Below are 21,066 nucleotides of genomic sequence, written 5' to 3' on the forward strand. Positions count from 1 at the left end.
TGAGGTGGGTAGGGTTGAGGCTCTGGTCATGGGGGATTCCATCGTTAGACACGTGGGGAAAGTGTGTGGAGGAAAGGGGACCAGGGTAGAATGTTATCCAGGAATTAGGTTGAGGCAGATGTTGAGGAAAGTAGAAGAGAGGGAGGAGGGGAAGGAGAAGGTGGTAGTGTTTCACGTTGGTACCAACAACGTAAGGCAAGCTGATATAAGTACCAACATAGTTGGAGATGTGTGGGATCTGGTAAATGCAGCACGGGTGAAGTTTAAGAAAGCGGAGATTGTTATTAGTGGAATACTGTGTAGGAGGGATACTGACTGGAGGATGATTGGCGATTTAAATGAGACTATGGAGTGGGTATGTGGGAAACTGGGAGTGAAATTTCTAGATCCTAATGGGTGGGTCGGAGATAGGGATCTGCGCTCGGATGGCCTTCATTTAAACCGCAGTGGTACGTATAAGTTAGGAAATTTGTTTGGAATGGTAATAGGGAGGTACATTCAGGGAAACGGGATGGCCTAGGGAGCGGTGATAAGGGAACAGGGAACTGGAAATCAAGTAGGGATGACATAAAATTGTTAGTGTTGAACTGTAGAAGTATTGTAAAGAAAGGAATATAATTAAGTAATTTAATATATATATTTACCAGATATTGTAATAGGAGTTGAATCATGGCTGAGAAATGATATAATGGATGCAGAAATTTTCTCACGGCACTGGAGTGTGTATCGTAGAGATAGGATAGGAAAGGTGGGAGGGGGAGTTTTCATTCTGGTGAAAGAAGAATTTGTAAGCTACGAAAAAGTTAAAGATGAGACACATGAAATTCTAGGTGTAAGGCTCATTTCTAAAGATAATAGGCAACTTGATATATTTGGAGTGTATAGATCGGGAAAGGGTAGCACTGACGCGGATTCGGAATTACTTGATAGGATAGTCAGCTATGTGGGAAATGACATGGAAAGAAATGTGATTGTAGCGGGAGATCTGAATTTGCCAGATGTCAATTGGGAAGGAAATGCGAACGACAGGAAGCATGGCCAACAAATGGCAAATAAGTTAATATGGGAAGGACAGCTGATTCAGAAAGTGATGGAACCAACCAGAGGGAAAAATATTTTGGATGTGGTGCTGATAAAACCAGATGAGCTCTATAGGGAAACTGAAATAATAGATGGTATTAGTGATCATGAAGCTGTTTTTGTCGTAGTTAAAAATAAATGTGATAGAAAGGAAGATCTTAAAAGTAGGACTGTTAGGCAGTACCATATGGCTGATAAAGCAGGTATGAGGCAGTTTCTAAAAAGTAACTATGATCGGTGGAAAACGGTAAATAAAAATGTAAACAGACTCTGGGATGGGTTTAAAGATATTGTTGAGGAATGCGAAAACAGGTTTGTACCTTTAAGGGTGGTAAGGAATGGTAAAGACCCACCTTATTATAATAGAGAAATAAAGAGACTAAGAAGGAGGTGCAGACTGGAAAGAAATAGAGTTAGAAATGGCTGTGGAAGTAAGGAGAAATTGAAGGAACTTACTAGAAAATTGAATCTAGCAAAGAAGGCAGCTAAGGATAACATGATGGCAGGCATAATTGGCAGTCATACAAATTTTAGTGAAAAATGGAAGGGTATTGTAAGAAGTTCCTGACTGTCTGAGTAAATTTACAAATATTATTAAAACTGGATTAAATTGAAAAATCTGAATATCTGCATTTAAAATGGAAATTATGAAAATTAACATTCATTAAATAAAATACACACTCGTCGAACCTTGTACTCACACTTACTTGTTACCTGCTTACTTACACATACGTTATTTGAAGGGCGCCAGCTGTCACTCAGTACAGCAATAATAGAATGAGAATCTTGACTATCTCTAGGGTGTGGGGTAATAAGCTTACTTTTGACAACATACCATATAAGTTCTGGGAAAAGGAGATTGGCGTTCGGTTTCCCCATTAATTTTGAGGTTAAGATATTTTACTGTCAATGAAATGAAACTATGAATTCGTTTGATAGAACAATATATATTCTTTAAATAATATATCAAAAAATAGTGAGTCTTGTAGCAATAAAACAGATGAGAATATGAAATTATGACATTGCAACTGAAAGAAACTAGGCATGAATTTGAATTCTTCTTGACCGGACATTTAACAATTTATACGAAATATTTCCATCACTTATTCACTTGACTGTACCTTCAACACTTTTAGTGTAATTACGACGTATTCCTTTGCTATGGTGTTTACTGTAGATGTGTCACGCCTAACGTGGTGATACATCCTTGCGACTGCTTCTTCTCCATATCATCTGACTTCTTTGTAAGTCAATATGGTATGACCTCTTGGCAGGTCCAGGGTTGCCCTCTCTGACTCCTTGGTAAGCCTTGCGTCCGCGTCTTCCACTAAGTGACGGACCAACCATTTGGTCTCACTCTCTCAATGACCAATAATGGCTCACTGAGTCTTCACCATCTCTCGTTCACACTGGTTGACTGACCAACTAAAGCCTCTTGATCTAGTAGACTACTTCACTGTACTGCATCCGTATAAGTAATGACTGACGCTACAATGTGCATCCACCTTATATAGACGTTGGTTGACACAGCTACGTAATCTCCAAAAATAACAATGACATACTCCCACCTACGCGACAGATATTACAGACAGTGGTGAAATAGCCCCGCGGCGACTGAGTCCGTGCGCGCATTGCTAAATAAATACGATGACGTAGCCATGGCGCGGCGATGACTTGGCAGAATCGCCACTAATCTTGCACAATGTCCCAACGTCACACTCAATCTCTGATATATACAACAATTCTCACTGTACAGGTATTGAGTGTTATACTACACATACGTATATATGCATACATCTAAGTGCAATCTTGCAAGCAACAGGCAATTGCAAAATTGAATAAAACGGATAATTACAATAATAGTAACAATATCACAGATAACATAATAATAATACTGACATAATAATAATAATAATAATAATAATAATAATAATAATAATAATAATAATAATAATAATAATAATAATAATAATAATAATACAGATAAAATAATAAAATAATAAAAATACAGATATCATCTTGTAACGGGATTTGAACCGTTACAGTATGTATAGGTATTTTAAGGCAGAAACAGGTTCCAAGAAGGACATTCCAGGAATAATTAATGAACAAGGGGGGTGTGTATGTGAGGATCTTCAAAAGGCAGAAGTATTCAGTCAGCAGTATGTAAAGATTGTTGGTTACAAGGATAATGTCGAGATAGAGGAAGAGACTAAGGCCAAAGAAGTAATAAAATTTACATATGATAACAATGACATTTACAATAAGATACAAAAGTTGAAAACTAGAAAAGCGGCTGGAATTGATCAGATTTCTGGGGGTATACTAAAGACAATGGGTTGGGATATAGTACCATATCTGAAGTACTTATTTGATTATTGTTTGGTCGGAGGAGCTATACCAGATGAATGGAGAGTTGCTATAGTAGCCCCTGTGTATAAAGGAAAGGGTGATAGACATAAAGCTGAAAATTACAGGCCAGTAAGTTTGACATGCATTGTATGTAAGCTTTGGGAAGGCATTCTTTCTGATTATATTAGACATGTTTGTGAAATTAATAACTGGTTCGATAGAAGGCAATTCGGTTTTAGGAAAGGTTATTCCACTGAAGCTCAACTTGTAGGATTACAGCAAGATATAGCAGATATCTTGGATTCTGGAGGTCAAATGGACTGTATCGCGATTGACATGTCTAAAGCATTTGATAGGGTGGATCATGGGAGACTACTGGCAAAAATGAGTGCAATTGGACTAGACAAAAGAGTGACTGAATGGGTTGCTATATTTCTAGAAAATAGATCTCAGAGAGTTAGAGTAGGTGAAGCTTTGTCTGACCCTGTAATAGTTGAGAGGGGAGTTCCTCAGGGCAGTGTTATCGGACCTTTATGTTTTCTTATATATATAAACGATATGAGTAAAGGAGTGGAATCGGAGGTAAGGCTTTTTGCGGATGATGTTATTCTCTATAGAGTGATAAATAAGTTACAAGATTGTCAGCAACTGCAACGTGACCTCGAAAATATTGTGAGATGGACAGCAGACAATGGTATGTTGATAAACGGGGCTAAAAGTCAGGTTGTGAGTTTCACAAATAGGAAAAGTCCTCTCAGTTTTAATTACTGCGTTGATGGGGTGAAAGTTCCCATCGGGGATCATTGTAAGTATCTAGGTGTTAATATAAGGAAAGATCTTCACTGGGGTAATCACATAAATGGGATTGTAAATAAAGGGTACCGATCTCTGCACATGGTTATGAGGGTGTTTAGGGGTTGTAGTAAGGATGTAAAGGAGAGTGCATATAAGTCTCTGGTAAGACCCCAACTAGAGTATGGTTCCAGTGTATGGGACCCTCACCAGGATTACCTGATTCAAGAACTGGAAAAAATCCAAAGAAAAGCAGCTCGATTTGTTCTGGGTGATTTCCGACAAAAGAGTAGCGTTACAAAAATGTTGCAATGTTTGGGTTGGGAAGAATTGAAAGAAGAAGAGCTGCTCGACTAAGTGGTATGTTCCGAGCTATCAGTGGAGAGATGGCGTGGAATGACATTAGTAGACGAATAGGTTTGAATAGCGTCTATAAAAGTAGGAAAGATCACAATATGAAGATAAAGTTGGAATTCAAGAGGACAAACTGGGGCAAATATTCATTTATAGGAAGGGGAGTTAGGGATTGGAATAACTTACCAAGGGAGATGTTCAATAAATTTCCAATTTCTTTGAAATCATTTCGGAAAAGGCTAGGAAAGCAACAGATAGGGAATCTGCCACCTGGGCGACTGCCCTAAATGCAGATCAGTATTGATTGATTGATTGATTGTTATTTGACGAATTGAAATTTCTAAATAATCAGCTTGTTGATCTCTTTTCTAGTAGAATATATGTGATTCTTGTTTGCGAAGCGTTTTCATACGTGTAAAAGTGATTTTCCGTATGATGTTACATTTATCATGTTCATTTACCACCGTTTATATAATATGTAAGTGATATTTTCGTGTTAGCCAATACCAGCAATCCGGCTACTTCGGCCGCCATGTTTTTTAAATATGGTCTGAGGATTGGAGTCGGTCTTGCATGAGGCGAGACAAACGCTGAAGAATAAGAAAAAGAATAAGTAGTTCATTTAAAGATGATTGACTCATAAGTTGAGCCGTTGGCTACATTCTCATCTTTTAGTGTTCGGATTGTATCTATTTTGTTACTGATTAATACTGCTATCTCGCAGTCCAAGAGAAAGGGCTTATTTGTTTACTGAAATTGGTGGTACTGTAAATTGCTTGATATACTAATGAGAGTGGACTACTCATGCTGCGGTCACATTAACAAATTAGCTATGCATACAGACTTCAGACCGCAAAATTTGTACCCCGGTTCAATCAATCAATCAATCAATCAATCAATCAATCAATCAATCAATCAATCAATCAATCAATCAATCAATCAATCAATCAATCAATCAATCAATCAATCAATCAATCAATCAATCAATCAATCAATCAATCAATCAATCAATCAATCAATCAATCAATCAATCAATCAATCAATCAATCAATCAATCAATCAATCAATCAATCAATCAATCAATCAATCAATCAATCAATCAATCAATCAATCAATCACCACTGATCTGCATGTAGGGCATTTTCGCCCAGGTGGCAGATTCCCTATCTGTTGTTTACCTAGCCTTTTCTTAAGTTATTGTAAAGAATTAGGAAATTTATTGAACATCTCCCTTAGTAAATTATTCCAATCCCTAATTCTTCTTATAACCGAATATTTTCCACAATTTTGGCCTCTTGAATTCCAACTTTTATTTCTTTCCTACTTTTGAAACCACCACTCAAACTTATGGACCGCACATTCAAATCCCCCTGAGGGTGGGGGCGGTAGAATAACACCCTCGGTATCCCCTGCCTGTCGTAAGAGGTGACTAAAAGGGGCCCCAGGGGTTCTGAACTTTGGAGCGTGGGTTGGCGACCACGGGGCCCTTAGCCGAGTCCTGGCATTGCTTCCACTTACTTGTGCCAGGCTCCTCACTTTCATCTATCCTATCCGACCTCTCTTGGTCAACTCTTGTTCTTTTCCGACTCCGACGCTATTAGGTTTGCGAGGGCTAGGGAGTCTTTCATTTTCACGCCCTTCGTGGCCCGCACATTCAAATTCTTAGCTTGAATCCACTCAACTAAATAACATTACGCATTGGATATGTTCATACATTGAAGGTCATGCCATTCATGTTTACACTATGACAGCTTAGTTCCGAGAAGAATTTCACTACAACTACGCTTATGTCTGACAGTTCTGAGCTCAACTTTATTTACTGTTATTTATTAAGTAGTCCAGCAACAGTTTAATTTAATTGACTGCAGAGTTTTCACAATTTTACCTCTGCGACATTATTAACACACAACAGAAATCTGCTTTTTGAGAATTATAATTATTTTGAAACAAGAATTTCTATACGATATGTTTTTCTGAGAAATACAATAATTTTAGGAAACGCAAAACATAATGATTTTAAACTACCGGTACTCTAGAGAAAGATATCAGGTTAGGAAACGCGAACAAAGGACGCTGATACCCACAACAGAGAGATAGCCTATTTGATTGACTAGAAAAGAGTATGAAACAGAAGTTATCTGGAGCCCGCAGCTAAAGCGATGTCGTAATCAAATCTTTCAAAAAGGTATTTTGCTTAGTAGAGGTGAAAAGGTATTCACTCAGAATATCGTTGTCAAAGGAATGAGTCTTATTTTTATTATTCTTCATTTTCCTAGCCTTTCCCAAAATTTCTCTTGGGGGTCGGCAATGTGTGGTTTTACGACCGGATGCCCTACCTGACTCCAGCGCTATGTGGAGGGATATGATCCTGTGGTGGTTGATAGTGTAGTGTGGTGTGTGTAAATGTAGCGGTAGATGAGTGTATTCAGTTGAACACAAACACCCAGTTCCAGAGTTAGATGAATTAACCGTACGAAGTTAACATTGTCGACCCGACCGGCAATCGAACCCGAAGCCCTCTGAACCAAAGGCCACTATGTTGACCATTCGGCCAAGAAGCCGTACAAAGGAGTTATACAGTAAATAATAATAATAATAATAATAATAATAATAATAATAATAATAATAATAATAATAATAATAATAATAATAATAATAATAATCCCGCCTGGTGACCATGGTCGTTACTTACACCGTTGTTAGCCGGTCTGCGGCCGGTTGTTGGAAAGATATTCGCCATCAGAAAGTTGACCGGTATGGTGGGAGAGCTGGTGGTATACAATTTATAATCACTAGATTGCGAGCAAGAGTTTGGGTTCAATTCCAAACCCCTCTGCATCAGTCATTGTTTGGAGCCATTTCTGAGACGCCTCCTTTTTAATGAATGTCTTGGTGGAATGATTGAAGCGAGAGCAGCTTCCAAAAGTAAAAAGAGGGCGACGATGGGATAGGAAAGGAGTAGGCCTAGGGCTTGGAAAGAAGCGACCGTGGCCTCAATTAAGGTACAGCCCCAGCATTTGCCTGGTGTGAAAATTGGGAAACCACGGAAAACTGACAGAGGGGTGCTAGCTCACACCTGCGTGCCCCTAACTACGGCCAACTCACCCGGTCTCGCTCATTTTCCCTCTGATCAGTGTTCATAGAGAATGGTTGCTCAGGGTAATTAGTTGCCACTCAGCCTTGGGAGGTCAAGTGAGTAGATGTGGGTTCGATTCCCCTTCCTCGAAGTGGTTTTCCGTGGTTTCCCGTGGTTTCTCACTTCTCCTCCAGAAAAATGCCGGGATGGTACCTAACTTAAGGCCACGACCGCTTCCTTCCCTCTTCCTTGTCTATCCCTTCTAATCTTCCCATCCCCAACACAAATCCCCTATTCAGCATAGCAGGCCGCCTGGGCGAGGTACTGGTCCGCTTTCCCAGTTGTATCCCTCGACCCAAAGTCTCACGCTCCACGACACTGCCCTTGAGACGTTAGAGGTGGGATCCCTCGCTGAGTCCGACGGAAAAACTGACCCTGGAGGGTAAACAGATTAAGAAAGAAAGAAAGAAACAGAGAAAGGAATAAAGTTGTATTTCCTCATCGCCGTCATTTAAATATTTTTTACAAAATTACAATGACACTGAAGTATCTTCTTATTTCAAGTTGCAGGGTGCGAAGGACTTATGATCCGAGGCCATATAGTTGTTAGCTCACGGCACTTACAATACACTTATCAACCATAATCTCCTAAAATCCGAAGCCTTCCGAGTTAAAATTTCCAATGATGGTCTTCTTCTTCTTCTTCTTCTCCTTTTACTGCTTTTTCCATACCTATGGAGTCGCGGGTGCGAACTGTGATTTGCTGACGCCAACCCTATGTGGAGGGCTGTAATCACTGTTGAGTGTTTCTGTGGTGGTCGGAAGTGTGGTGTGTTGTCTGAATATGAAGAGAAAAGTGTTGGGACGAACATTAACACCCACTCCCGCGATTAAAAACCCTGACCCGACCGGTAATCGAATCCGGGACCCTCTGAACCGAAGGCCTCATGGCTGACCATTCAGTCAAGGAGTCGGACAACATTTCCAATGAAAGTTTTAATAAAGTATTTTTAATTTCCTTTCACTTTCCATTGCTTTTAAGGGACATGTGTCAATATTTAGATTTAATGATGTACTCTTAACGTGTTGGAAAACAAATGTTCGTTTCATGAAAACATTCCCAAATACTAACGAGGAGAACCCGCCAAGTGTAACAACCCGATTTGCCAAAAACTTCGCTCCGCGAAAGAGGGGTCGAATTAGGCGAACACATGTTTTGGCTTGTCCGCAGACACTCGACCGTTTCCGAGTAAATTACGGTCGAAGTTTCCGACGTGCTTTAGATGCCTATTACCGGGTAGCAAGTTCAAGCGTCGCGGTGGCGCAATGGCTTTCGCCGCGAACTCGCGCTTTTGCGTCTGTGTTCAAAACCCGATGAATCTTTTTTTGGTTTCATTTATTTACTTTTGTCCATTGACTATTACTAACGAATGTTTTTGTTCAGTGTATTTTGAAATGTCCGCCTCTGTGGTGTAGTGGTTAGTGTGATTAGCTGCCACCCCCGGAGGTCCGGGTTCGATTCCCGGCTCTGCTGCGAAATTTGAAAAGTGGTACGAGGGCTGGGACGGGGTCCACTCAGCCTCGGGAGGTCAACTGAGTAGAGGTGGGTTCGATTCCCACCTCAGCCATCCTGGAAGTGGTTTTCCGTATTTTCCCACTTCTCCTTCACGCAAATGCCGGGATGGTACCTAACTTAAGGCCACGGGCGCTTCCTTCCCTCTTCCTTGCCTGTCCCACACAATCTTCCCATCCCTCCACAAGGCCCCTGTTCAGCATAGCAGGTGAGGCCGCCTGGACGAGGTACTGGTCATTCTCCCCAGTTGTATCCCCGACCCAAAGTCTGAATCTCCAGGACACTGCCCTTGAGGCGGTAGAGGTGGGATCCCTCGCTGAGTCCGAGGGAAAAACCGACCCTGGAGGGAAAACAGATTAAGAACGAACGTATTTTGAAATATCGTTGTCCTTTTTTCGTCCATTAATGTTCTGTCTGGCAAATGAATTTTAAAACATCAATTGTTCTATACTCATTGCACAGCAAAGGGATATCACGGCTAGACGCGCTGCAATAAAAATACATACAAATACAAAAGTCCGCCTCTGTGGTGTAGTGGTTAGCGTGATTAGCTTGATTAGCTACCACCCCCAGAGGTCCGGGTTCGATTCCCACCTCAGCCATCCTGGAAGTGGTTTTCCATGGTTTCCCACTTCTCCCCCAGGCAAATGCCGCGATGGTACCTAACTTAAGGCCACGGCCGCTTCCTTCCCTCTTCCTTGACTATCCCTTCCAATCTTTTCATTCCCTCCACAAGGCCCCTGTACAGCATAGCAGGTGAGGCCGCCTGGGCGAGGTACCGGTCATCCTCCCCAGTTGTATCCCCGACCGAGAGTCTGAAGCTCCAGGACACTGCCCTTTAGGCGGTAGAGGTGGGATCCCTCGTGAGTCCGAGGGAAAAACCGACCCTGGAGAGAAAACAGTTTACGAAGAAGACAAATACAAAAATTCATAATCAATTGCAAGCACCAGTGTTTGGAAAAATGATCCGTTATGCGTGACGTGTCGCCAAATTATTGCCAACACGTGAAATCTTCAGTTAAGTTAATGTCGTTTGTTTCCCGAGTGACATTCTCACCCAGAAATGTAACTGTTGCAAACCTACCTTCGCGCGATGCTCGTGGTGTTTCTATGCTTCGAATGTGTCTACGATCGGTATCACCCAAGAGAATGCACCGTATCTCCCTGAAGGGTTAAGATAAAACATTGCAATCTTCTTCTTAATCTGTTTACCCTCCAGGGTTGGTTTTTCCCTCGGACTCAGCGTGGGATCTCACCTCTACCGCCTGAAGGGCAGTGTTCTGCAGCGTGAGACATTGGGTAGGGGGATACAACTGGGGAGGAGGCCCAGTACCTCGTCCAGGTGGCCACACTTGCTATGCTGAACAGGGGTCTTGGTGGGGGATGGGAAGATTGGAAGGGATAGACAAGGAAGAGGGAAGGAAGCGGCCGTGGCCTTATGTTAGGTACCATCCCGGCATTTGCATGGAGGAGAAGTGGGAAACCACGGAAAACCACTTCCAGGATGGCTGAGGTGGGAACCGAACCCACCTCTACTCAGTTGACCTCCTGAGGCTGATTGCACCCGTTCCAGCCCTCGTACCACTTTTCAAATTTCGTGGCAGAGCCGGGAATCGAACTCGGGCCTCCGGGGGTTGCAGCTAATCACACTAACCACTACACTACAGAGGGGCCAAAACATCTTAATCCCTGAAAACTATTATATATATATATTAAATACATAACCCGTATTGTGAAACCCAGTTGTAATTTTACAATGAACATAACTCCTTTGTATCCACTAACTTGTTAAGATACATTCGTGTAGTAATCGTCAGTGGACATAAGTAGATAAATGAAAATAAAAAAAGAGCAATTCATCGGAATTTGCACACGGGGCTTAAAAGTGAAAAGCTTAGGCGATAGCCGCTGCGTTACCACTTCAGTTAACCTTGTTACGCACTAGAAGGCACGCAAAGCACGTCGGAAACTTCGACCGTCATTTTCTCGGAAATGGTCGAGTGTCTACGGATAAGCCGAAACATGCGTTCGCTTATTTCGGACCCTCTTTCGCTGAGCGATTTCTGGCAAATCGGGTTGTTACACTTGGCGGGTTCCCCTCGTAAGTTCCAGCGAAATCGAACCTGCTGTCATGGGAACTGAAGACCAGGTATGAACCGAATGCGTCACAGAGATCGTCGGCATCAATGGGATACTCGCATATTATTATTTGTTCATTTGTAATGCAGTAGTATGCTAAAATTCTTTAAGTTGACCGAAATCTGAGAAACACGACGTTACTTTAAATAGTGGAGAAGCCTCACTTGGACTGTAGGCAACTACAAGAATACGGCATTGGACGATATGTGCTGTGTAGTGCGTCCTGTGTTGACGTACTGCATGCTGTAGAATCACGAGTTCCGGGCTGACCATCATGAGGAGCGCACGAAGGGGCTGGTTGTGCTTCATTGTTCTAACCTCCGTCCGCCTGCTACTTTCTTATTCTGAATCAAATTCCATGGCATTTTTCAGGATATTTATTAACTGTGTGTTGTTATTAGTGTTTATTAATGTTTGTGTTGAGCACAAGAGTTTTGAAAGAGTCGTCTATGATCACCATCGGGGTAAGTAAGAAGAATTTTATACTAGCTGTTTTTACTTAACGATTACAATTTCTCGTTGAAATTACCTTAAACTGTATGTTTTGACTGAGTAGGTAAATGATGATTGCAGTGTGATTGTTCTAATGGGTCATTAGTTATTACAAGGGGGAGGGTAGTTAATGTTTTAATGAACATACAATTGTTGAAGTTCAAAATACAGATGGAAACATATCCCTAATTTAGTCTCGTCGTTCTAAGAAGATTGGGAGGGAAGGCGAGAAGAGGGTAGAGGTTGATTATTATTATTATTATTATTATTATTATTATTATTATTATTATTATTATTATTATTATTATTATGCAAAACTTTTCTATAAACGTGGACACATTCAAAGTACTATTGATGAAGGATGTTATTTTAAAGAATCATACCTAAATAGGGCGCTAGGAAAAGTGTTGTGTCACACCTCAACGCGATGGACCAATTCACCCTCTTTGAGGATACTTTCCTAATGCAAAATCTAGGGCGATATTTCGACGACCACCATGCTTGACGTACAGAAAATAAGTGTTGCCAATGTACAGATACTTTGAAACTATACCAGATGTTTAATTTTCTTCACAATTCACGTGGGGTATTTTTCAGTTGTGGTGTTTACTTCGTTGGTATTATGTCGTGAAGTATGTTAAGACGCGCGTTTTTAGTCATTGGGATATCCATCGGATATTTATAGCGTTGAATACGTACCGGTGCGACGCCACAAATTATGATTTTTCTGATAATTGCTGAATAGAGGAACACTTTGATTTCCTGCTTAGATTTCTAGTCTACAACATGATATGGGGTAGGTTACGTAGACAATTACTTATAACTAGGTACTTATTTTTATTACAAACCTCAACTGTGAACCTTAATAGCCTGAAACGTTGCTTGAAGTTCCGCAAAAACGCACTCCATTTCTAATAATATGGGCTGTACATTGCTTGTTATTACTACAAAATGCCGGTATTGTTTACCGCAGACGAGGACAGGAAGCAGCGATGCGACGTCGCCTCACTTCGCTGGATCCCTTCTCAGTAGACTTGTTCGGCGAGTGTGAAATGTTTACAACATGTGATAGAGGGGAACAGCTTGTGAGCAGAGGAGTGAAATAATATGATGACTAGAAGTTAATGATGAAATATATTTTCAGGATATTCTCCCTCTTAACTATTTTGATTAATAAAATTGGTTTATAGATTAGAAATAATACTTGTTTAATTGTGAGAAAATTGAGGTATAAGAAATCATTCTATAGAAATTAAACGTAGCTTTTGTCCATGTAATTATTTAATTTTGTTTGGCAATAATTAAATAGTCCGCATCTGTGGTGTAGTGGTTAGTGTGATTAGCTGCCACCCCTGGAGGCCCGGGTTCGATTCCCGGCTCTGCCACGAAATTTGAAAAGTGGTACGAGGGCTGGAACGAGTCCACTCAGTCTCGGGAGGTCAAGTGAGTAGAGGTGGGTTCGATTCTCACCTTAGCCATCCTCGAAGTGGTTTTCCGTGGTTTCCCACTTCTCCTCCAGGCAAATGCCGGAATGGTACCTAACTTAAGGCCACGGCCGCTTCCTTCCCTCTTCCTTGCCTGTCCTTTCCAAGGCCCCTGTTCAGCACAGCGAGGTACTGGTCATCCTCCCCAGTTGTACCCCACGACCCAAAGTCTGAAGCTCCAGGACACTGCCCTTGAGGCGGTAGAGGTGGGATCTCCCGCTGAGACCGAGGGAAAATCTGACCCTGGAGGGTAAACAGATTAATAATAATAATAAGAATAAGAAGAAGAATTAAATCATTATGCATATTTATCTACATATCTACCTAGTGCATACAAATTTGGGAATCTGGTTTTGTAAAAAGCACCCAAGTTTTCGTTATGATGACAGTATTTTTATCCTTCAACAAATCGTCACATTGTAAATTTAACAGTTTTTCGCAATTTATACCACAGACATCCTTGACTCAACTTACACCGCCATTCCGTGTGCTCTTACCTGACATCACACGAAATAAAGGGCTTGACTTCCCTCACAAAAGTCACAACTCATTCAATTGCCCTGTGTTGGCTTACCATCTCGCTCGACATTAAATGCAATATGTAACCCAAAATCTATCAGCTGATCGGAATAATCGTACAAGAAACCCGACGAATCCGACGACTAGCGATGGATTCTTTCAAAGGTCCATCGAAGCATTTAAGGACAGATTGTTTACTTTCCGTCCGCCTCTGTGGTGTAGTGGTTAGTGTGATTTGCTGCCACCTCCCAGAGGCCCGGGTTCGATTCCCGGCTCTGCCACGAAATTTGAAAAGTGCTACGAGGTCTGGAACGGGCTCCATTCAGCCTCGGGAGGTCAACTGAGTAGAGGTGGGCTCGATTCCCACCTCAGCCATCCTGGAAGTGGTTTTCCGTGGTTTCCCACTTCTCCAGGAAAATGCCGGTATGGTACCTAACTTAAGGCTACGGCCGCTTTCGTCCCTCTTCCTTGTATATCCCTTCCAATCTTCCCATCCCCCACCAATGCCCCTGTTCAGCATAGCAGGTGAGCTCGCCTGGGCGATGTACTGGTCACCCTCCCCAGTTGTATCCCCCAACCCAGGACACTGCCCTTGAGGCGGTAGAGGTGGGATCCCTCGCTGAGTCCGAGGGAAAAACCAACCCTGGAGGGTAAGCAGATTAAGAAAGAAAGAAAGAAAGAAAGAAAGAAAGAAAGAAAGAAAGAAAGAAAGATGTTTACTTTCTGATTAAAGTTTTGCTTACTCTTCGAATGCTTTCTTGAACGTGCACTTTAGGGATGGGCTTGAGCGCAGCTCGAGCTGATGACGTCACAGCTCGATATAGGTCGAGCATTACTCGAGCAGGATTATGGCCCATCATCTATGAGTGATTTCCTTGCACTAAATCAGTTGCGTGGTCTTTGATGTCAAATACCGCATGTTCGTGGTAATAAAATAAGTTTGTATCGAAATACTGTATACCGAATTATTAATGACTAGCTGATGTACCCGTGCTTCGCTACGGGATTGGATTCTTAGAGACTGACCTTGTGGTTTTCCTAACTGAAGTCAACATAGGTCATTAGGTCATTACACAAACGTCAGTAGGAAAGTAGCGATTAAAAGCAATATCATATAAAATACTCGATCAAATGAAAAACCGCACTTTTCTCACTTTTAACGAACAGTGCTACGGTGCCGATCTAACAGCCCAAAGTTCCAGAGCTGGAATGACCAAGCCGCAGACAGTCGCGAACACTCCTCTGACATTATTTATTTATTTATTTATTTATTTATTTATTTAGTGATGAACTTAACAGGGTTTTTGACCGATTACAATGTTCACAATATACAGTATAATTAATAGTTATTCCGTTAAATATGCACTCTGCTCATTCCAATCAGTTTCTCAGAGTAGGGCTTGAATAGCTCGAGTGCTATGATGAATGTATCAGTGTGTTACGTACCAGTAGTAGCAGAAAGTTTATGGACTAGTGGAATGGCATGCTAAAGAAGGTATCGAACTCTCCAGCTACTTCCCACCAATATTCAGGCAGGCTGTTATACTCGGTACGACCGGGCGAGCTGGCCGTGCGGTTAGGGGCGCGCAGCTATGAGCTTACATCCGGGAGATAATGGATTCGAACCCCACTGTTGGCAGCCCTGAAGATGGTATTCCGTGGTTTCCCATTTTCACACCAGGGAAATAGTGGGGCTGTATCCTAACTAAGCCCAAGGCCACTTACCTTCACACTCCTAGCCCTATCCTATTCCATCGTCAACATAAGATCTATCTGTGTCGGTGCGACGTAAGGCAAATTAAAAAAAAATACTCGGTACGCAGCAGTAATCCTGTCTATCGTAAATGAGTGGCAACAGTAGACACAAAGCACATCACAAACAATGGTCAATGTAATGCTGTTGTTGATCAATTTTATGAGCTTCCTATATTGTAGGTCTTCACATTTAGTTTTCTTTCGACTCTGTGATATCAGGTCGTCTTATAAAATTATTTATAGCGTAGACTGTAGGTCCTTATTCTCCGACTTCACATACCGATTTTCATTAAATTCTGTTTACCATTTTCTCGTGACTCGGCGCTGATTTGCACTTAGTAACAAAAATCCATATTCATGAATATCTCTGTGATCATAGCCGGTACGGTAACAATGTATAAGACATAAATGATCGGAAATTTAAAACTATATAACTGTAGTTATGTAATCGATACGAACACTAATAACATAAATATTTGAGAATTAAATTTTAGGCCTTCCCCTAAACTACCATGTATCTCAGCGTGAATAAAATTATTTATGGCCTAGATTATAGCGATTTATTCCCCGACCTTGCATACCGATTTTTATTAAGATAAGACCACTAATATGAACATTTGAGAATGAAATTTTAGGCCTCCCCCTAAACTACCATTTCACTCAGCGTGAATAAAATTATTTATAGCCTAGGTTGTAGCGACTTATTTCCCGACTATGCATACCGATTTTCATTAAATTCTCTTTAGCCGTTTTCTCGTGATGCGTGTACAGACAGGCAGACAGACAGACATAAATTACGGAAAAGTAAAAATTGCATTTCCATGTTACTATGGACATGGCCGATACAGAAATACCATTCTCTTCAAATTCTGAGCAATGTACAGACAAAACTCTTATTTTATATATATATAGACTAGTCCTATGTGTCCAGTAATGCATTTTCGCAATATATACGGATTGTGAGATGTAATTTAAAACATCCTGAAAGTTCCCTTATATCCTATCGGACTCGGGACTTCAGTTGTTCAAATTTTCTTCTTCTTATTATTATTATTGTTCTCCCTCCTTTCCCTTTTCCTAATTAGCATATATAATTATAAATTGAATGGATACAAAGCACATATCGAAGGTCCCGTCATACCAATGGTGTATTCTATATAAACAGGTCTTCGTGCATTAGAAATAGTACCGTAGCACTATAATAAAACTGAAAAATATGTTATTCAAATGATTCATCTAATAATCAGAAGAACCAGAAATGTAAGTAGCGACCAAATAACGACAGGAAAACCACAAAAATATTATCACTGTGCAGAGCTCATCTTCATGTCCAGTAGTCAGTTAAATTTGATAACAAAAATTTATTCCGGGCATATATGGGTTTAATAAACTGATCCGTCCACTACGACTTGTGGTACGTCTGTACTTCTGTGGAATGGCCGCAAATTACTCTACTACGACGTAATACCGGAATGTGAAGACCAAAGAGAACGAGTGAAGACGGAAGTGTGACTCGAGTCACAACGCACACGTTCTGCTTTGAGCGCATTCAAGCCTACGTCACGAGGGAATTCTGTGCTGCTCGATCTTGCTCGACCAAGCTCGACACACGAGTTCGTGACGTCAGCACTCGAGCCTGCTCGAGCAGGCGATCGAGAGGCCCGTCCCTACTGCAATTTAATCAATGTGTTCGTCGATGACCTCGGAAACGCGCCTCAGATACGTTTTTAAAACCGTGGCAGTGAGTTAGTGTGGCCGATGTGAGGTGACAGTGGTGGTTTTTCTGTAGATTATTGTGGTCAAATGTTTAACTTCCTTTAGCCAGTAGATTCCTGTGAAATTATGGGTATCAGAATAGGAGCTAATCTGTGAGGTCGGTGGATGCAGAGTGGGTTCGGCCCTTGGGTTTCGTCCCTTAAGAGGCCACGGCTTGCCCGTGGTCCAACAGCTCTGTACTCTGACCGGCCAACCGAGCAGAGGAAAGTTGGCCACGGCTCTGGATTCGGGAGACGGGCCTGGGGCACAATGCCGGACTTCATGCCTGGCCCCACCCGTCGGCTGTCCTGAGAATAGTTTCCTGTGGTTTTCCGTTCTCCTGCACTAAGGCGAATGCCGGGACAGTTCGTAGTATAGGCCACGGCCGCCCACCCCCTCACCTTCTCCGCTATTCTCCCTCACCGTAACAAATCTCCCGGCCTGAGAGACGGCGTCACCGTCTAAGAGGCCCGCCTCCCCCTTCAGGGGAGGAATGAAAACGTTTTTTAGTAGTAGTAGTAGTAGTAGTAGTAGTAGTAGTAGTAGTAATCTGTGATTTTAGTGTACACTACTATTTTACTTACAATAAGAGCGTTGGAGGCACATACGCTGTGGAAGCCGAGGTAGAAGGCACGGAACTGTTCATAGATGGCAGCATTCAGCACCCAATCCATGTACATACTGACGTATTCCCGTCTGTTTTCGTTGGTCACTGGAATATTTTCACCTCCTTCTTTCAACTGGTACGTCTTCACTTCTCCGTACTCCTCCAACGATACCTGAACATTTACAGCAGATATAAAATCAGAAGACGTTTTAGAAATTCCCAGTGAAGCTGAGAGCGGCATGAAACTACACAGTTACTAGGGTCAGAAATAGTAAACCTGTATGAGATTCATTGCATTGTATCGGTCCAAATTGGTGCCATTTCTTTCTTGGTTTTATCAAGGTAGGTAACTTGACTACTCACCTGGAAGCTCATACACATATCCTCTTCAACGTTCCCTTCGTAGTTGAGCAGCTCCGTCAGCCCTCGTGCTACGTCCTGTAAAACAAATACTAGTGAAGTAAGCAATCACTAAACTTACCAAGAGTTAAAATATGAACAATTTCACAAGGGACAAAACAAAGTGTTTGTTTGTTTGAGGTAAGACATAATCATGTTTCCTTTGTTGTCTAGTTCGAGTCTTAAATATAGCCTACGCATCAAAAAAGTTTTGCATAATGGTTGTTCACGATGATGCAGAGCTTAATTGGGATTTTAGGCTAGGGTATTACAAAATAGACTGCATTCTCATGAATAATTCATGTCTGGAAAGAGTGTTTGCATGTTGCCATACTGTCACATCTCGATAAGAAACTTGGCCACCGTTGGACGTCCAGCAGGGCAACTACTCGCTGTGGCATGCCACAGATAAAAGTTGTCCCGTTCACCTTGAGGGAGGTGATCCCACTCTTCGTCGGCAACCTCGATAACGTCGTGGCGGCTTACAAGAGGGTGTGGACTCAGAGAGAGCAATAGCACGCTTCAGCATATCCCATGCATGTTCGATACAGTTCATGTCCGGCGACATCGCAGGTCATTAGCTCATTGTATTCGGGCAATGTCGGACTACTGGAGAAAAGTTTGTTCCACCCCCACACGATATGGTATTGCTTTGTCTTACCAAAGAATGAATTCTTCGCAGAGTTCTTCACAGAATGGTCGCAAAATTGGACGCAGCATCTCACGAATGTAACGCTCGCCCGTTACTGTGCCGTCAATAGGCACAAGCGGCGTTCGCCGTCTCAGCATTATCCCATCCCAAAACACGACTGATCCTCCCTGGAATGAGTGCACTTCTTGGACACGCTGTAGCCTGAAACGAGATACCTTACGCATCCAGACCCTTGGGTGAAGACTTTCTGGGTAGAAAGCGATCCTAGTTTCGTCCATGAACAGATTAAAATGCCACTCTGCACGCCCCCATTGAGGTGTGCTTGGGCCCACCTCTGATGAACAGGTCTGTTGCTGTGAAGAAGGGGGACACAACGGAGGGGTCTCCTTGAGTGTAAGGCCCTTACATGCAAACGATTCATGATGGTCTGGTCGGACACTTGCACATCTAAAGCCCATCTCAGATCAGTCCAGAGCTCCGTGGCGCTAGCCATCGGGCACCTTGCGGCGTTTGAAAACACATCGGTCTTGAGCTGCTGTTGTGGAACGAGGGCGACTGTCCTTGGGAAGATCCGACACTGGATAGCCTGCTAATACCTCCTCCATTCTCAGGGCACGTCACTTTGGTTGAATCCAAGACAGTTTGCAACTGTAGGTCTTCCTGGTTCAGTGCGATGATGCGTGCCCGGTTGACGTGACTGACAACATGCACCGAATGCGACCAGGTCGGAATATTAGTGGTCTGGTCTTTCTCTGTACACATTAGGAAATGGGAAAAGCGATCGGGCACTGGGAAGTGCGCGAGCATGGGATATTTCAAAACGATACACTATACAATATTATGAACTACCTGATGTACCCGTGCTTCGCTACGGGATTCTCAGAAATACTGTCTTTGTGGTTTTCCATTACAAAAACGTCAGTAGACATGTAGCGATTAAAAGCAATGTTAGCATATATATACTGGATCAAATGAAAAACCACACATTTTCTCACTTTTAACGAACAGTACTGCGGTGCCGATCTAACAGTCCAAAGTTCCATTGCTGGAATGGCCACGCCGCAGACAGCCGTGAACACTTCTCTCCCATTAATCCGTTAAATGTTCGCATTGTTCATTCCAGTCAGAACCTTAGAGTAGGAATTGAATAGGTCGATGATGAACCAGTGTGTTAGGTAAAAGTAGTATCAGAAAATTTACGAACCAGAGCAATGGCATGCTAAAGAAGAGAGAGATCTAACACCCCAGCTACTTCCCGTCATTATTCAGGCAGGCTGTTATACTCGGTACGAGCGGGCGAATTGGCTGTGCGGTTAGGGGCGCGCAGCTGTTAGCTAGAGATAGTGAGTTCCAACCCCACTGTTAGTAGCCTGAAAATGGTTTTCCGTGGTTTCCCATTTTCACACCAGGCAAATGCTGAGGCTGTACCTTAATTTTTTTTTGCTAGGGGCTTTACGTCGCACCGACACAGATAGGTCTCATGGCGACGATGGGATAGGAAAGGCCTAGGAGTTGGAAGGAAGCGGCCGTGGCCTTAATTAAGGTACAGCCCCAGCATTTGCCTGGTGTGAAAATGGGAAACCACTGAAAACCATCTTCAGGGCTGCCGATAGTGGGATTCGAACCTACTATCTCCCGGATGCAAGCTCACAGCCGCGCGCCTCTACGCGCACGGCCAACTCGCCCGGTGTGCACCTTAATTAAGGCCACGGCTGCTTCCTTCCCACTCCTAGTCCTTTCCTATTAGATCGTCGCCATAAGACCTATCTGTGTCGGTGCGACGTAAAGCAAATAAAGAAAAATCGGTACTCAGCAGTCATCCCATCTATCGGAGATAAGTGGCTACAGAAGACACAAAGCACATCACAACAAACAATGGTCAATGTAATGTTATTGTTGAACAATTTTATGAGGTTTCTATATTGTAAGACTTCACATTTAGTTTTCTTTCGAATTTGTGATATTAGGGCGTCATTTAAAAGTATTTATAGGTCATACTTTAGTTCCTTGTTCCCCGACTTTACATACCGATTTTCA

At 42.3% G+C, this 21,066-nt stretch overlaps 2 protein-coding genes across 2 annotated transcripts in view; one reads left to right on the forward strand and one right to left on the reverse strand.

Moving 5' to 3' along the window:
* Positions 1–21,066, reverse strand: part of LOC136857112 (probable E3 ubiquitin-protein ligase HECTD2) — a 236,724-nt gene that overhangs the window by 18,618 nt on the left and 197,040 nt on the right. The window contains exons 15-16 of the mRNA XM_068225060.1: positions 18,342–18,416; positions 17,956–18,150 (exon numbers count right to left, since the gene is read on the reverse strand). Coding sequence (XP_068081161.1) covers positions 17,956–18,150; positions 18,342–18,416 — 270 coding nt within the window. The remainder of the gene's footprint in view (positions 1–17,955; positions 18,151–18,341; positions 18,417–21,066) is intronic.
* Positions 11,676–21,066, forward strand: part of LOC136857113 (heat shock 70 kDa protein 12A) — a 560,524-nt gene continuing 551,133 nt past the window's right edge. Inside the window, exon 1 of the mRNA XM_067135515.2 lies at positions 11,676–11,830. Within this exon, the coding sequence (XP_066991616.2) occupies positions 11,725–11,830 (106 nt within the window). The 5' untranslated portion in view covers positions 11,676–11,724. The remainder of the gene's footprint in view (positions 11,831–21,066) is intronic.

Source organism: Anabrus simplex, chromosome 1, assembly GCF_040414725.1.
Source record: "Anabrus simplex isolate iqAnaSimp1 chromosome 1, ASM4041472v1, whole genome shotgun sequence".
NCBI lineage: Eukaryota > Metazoa > Arthropoda > Insecta > Orthoptera > Tettigoniidae > Anabrus > Anabrus simplex.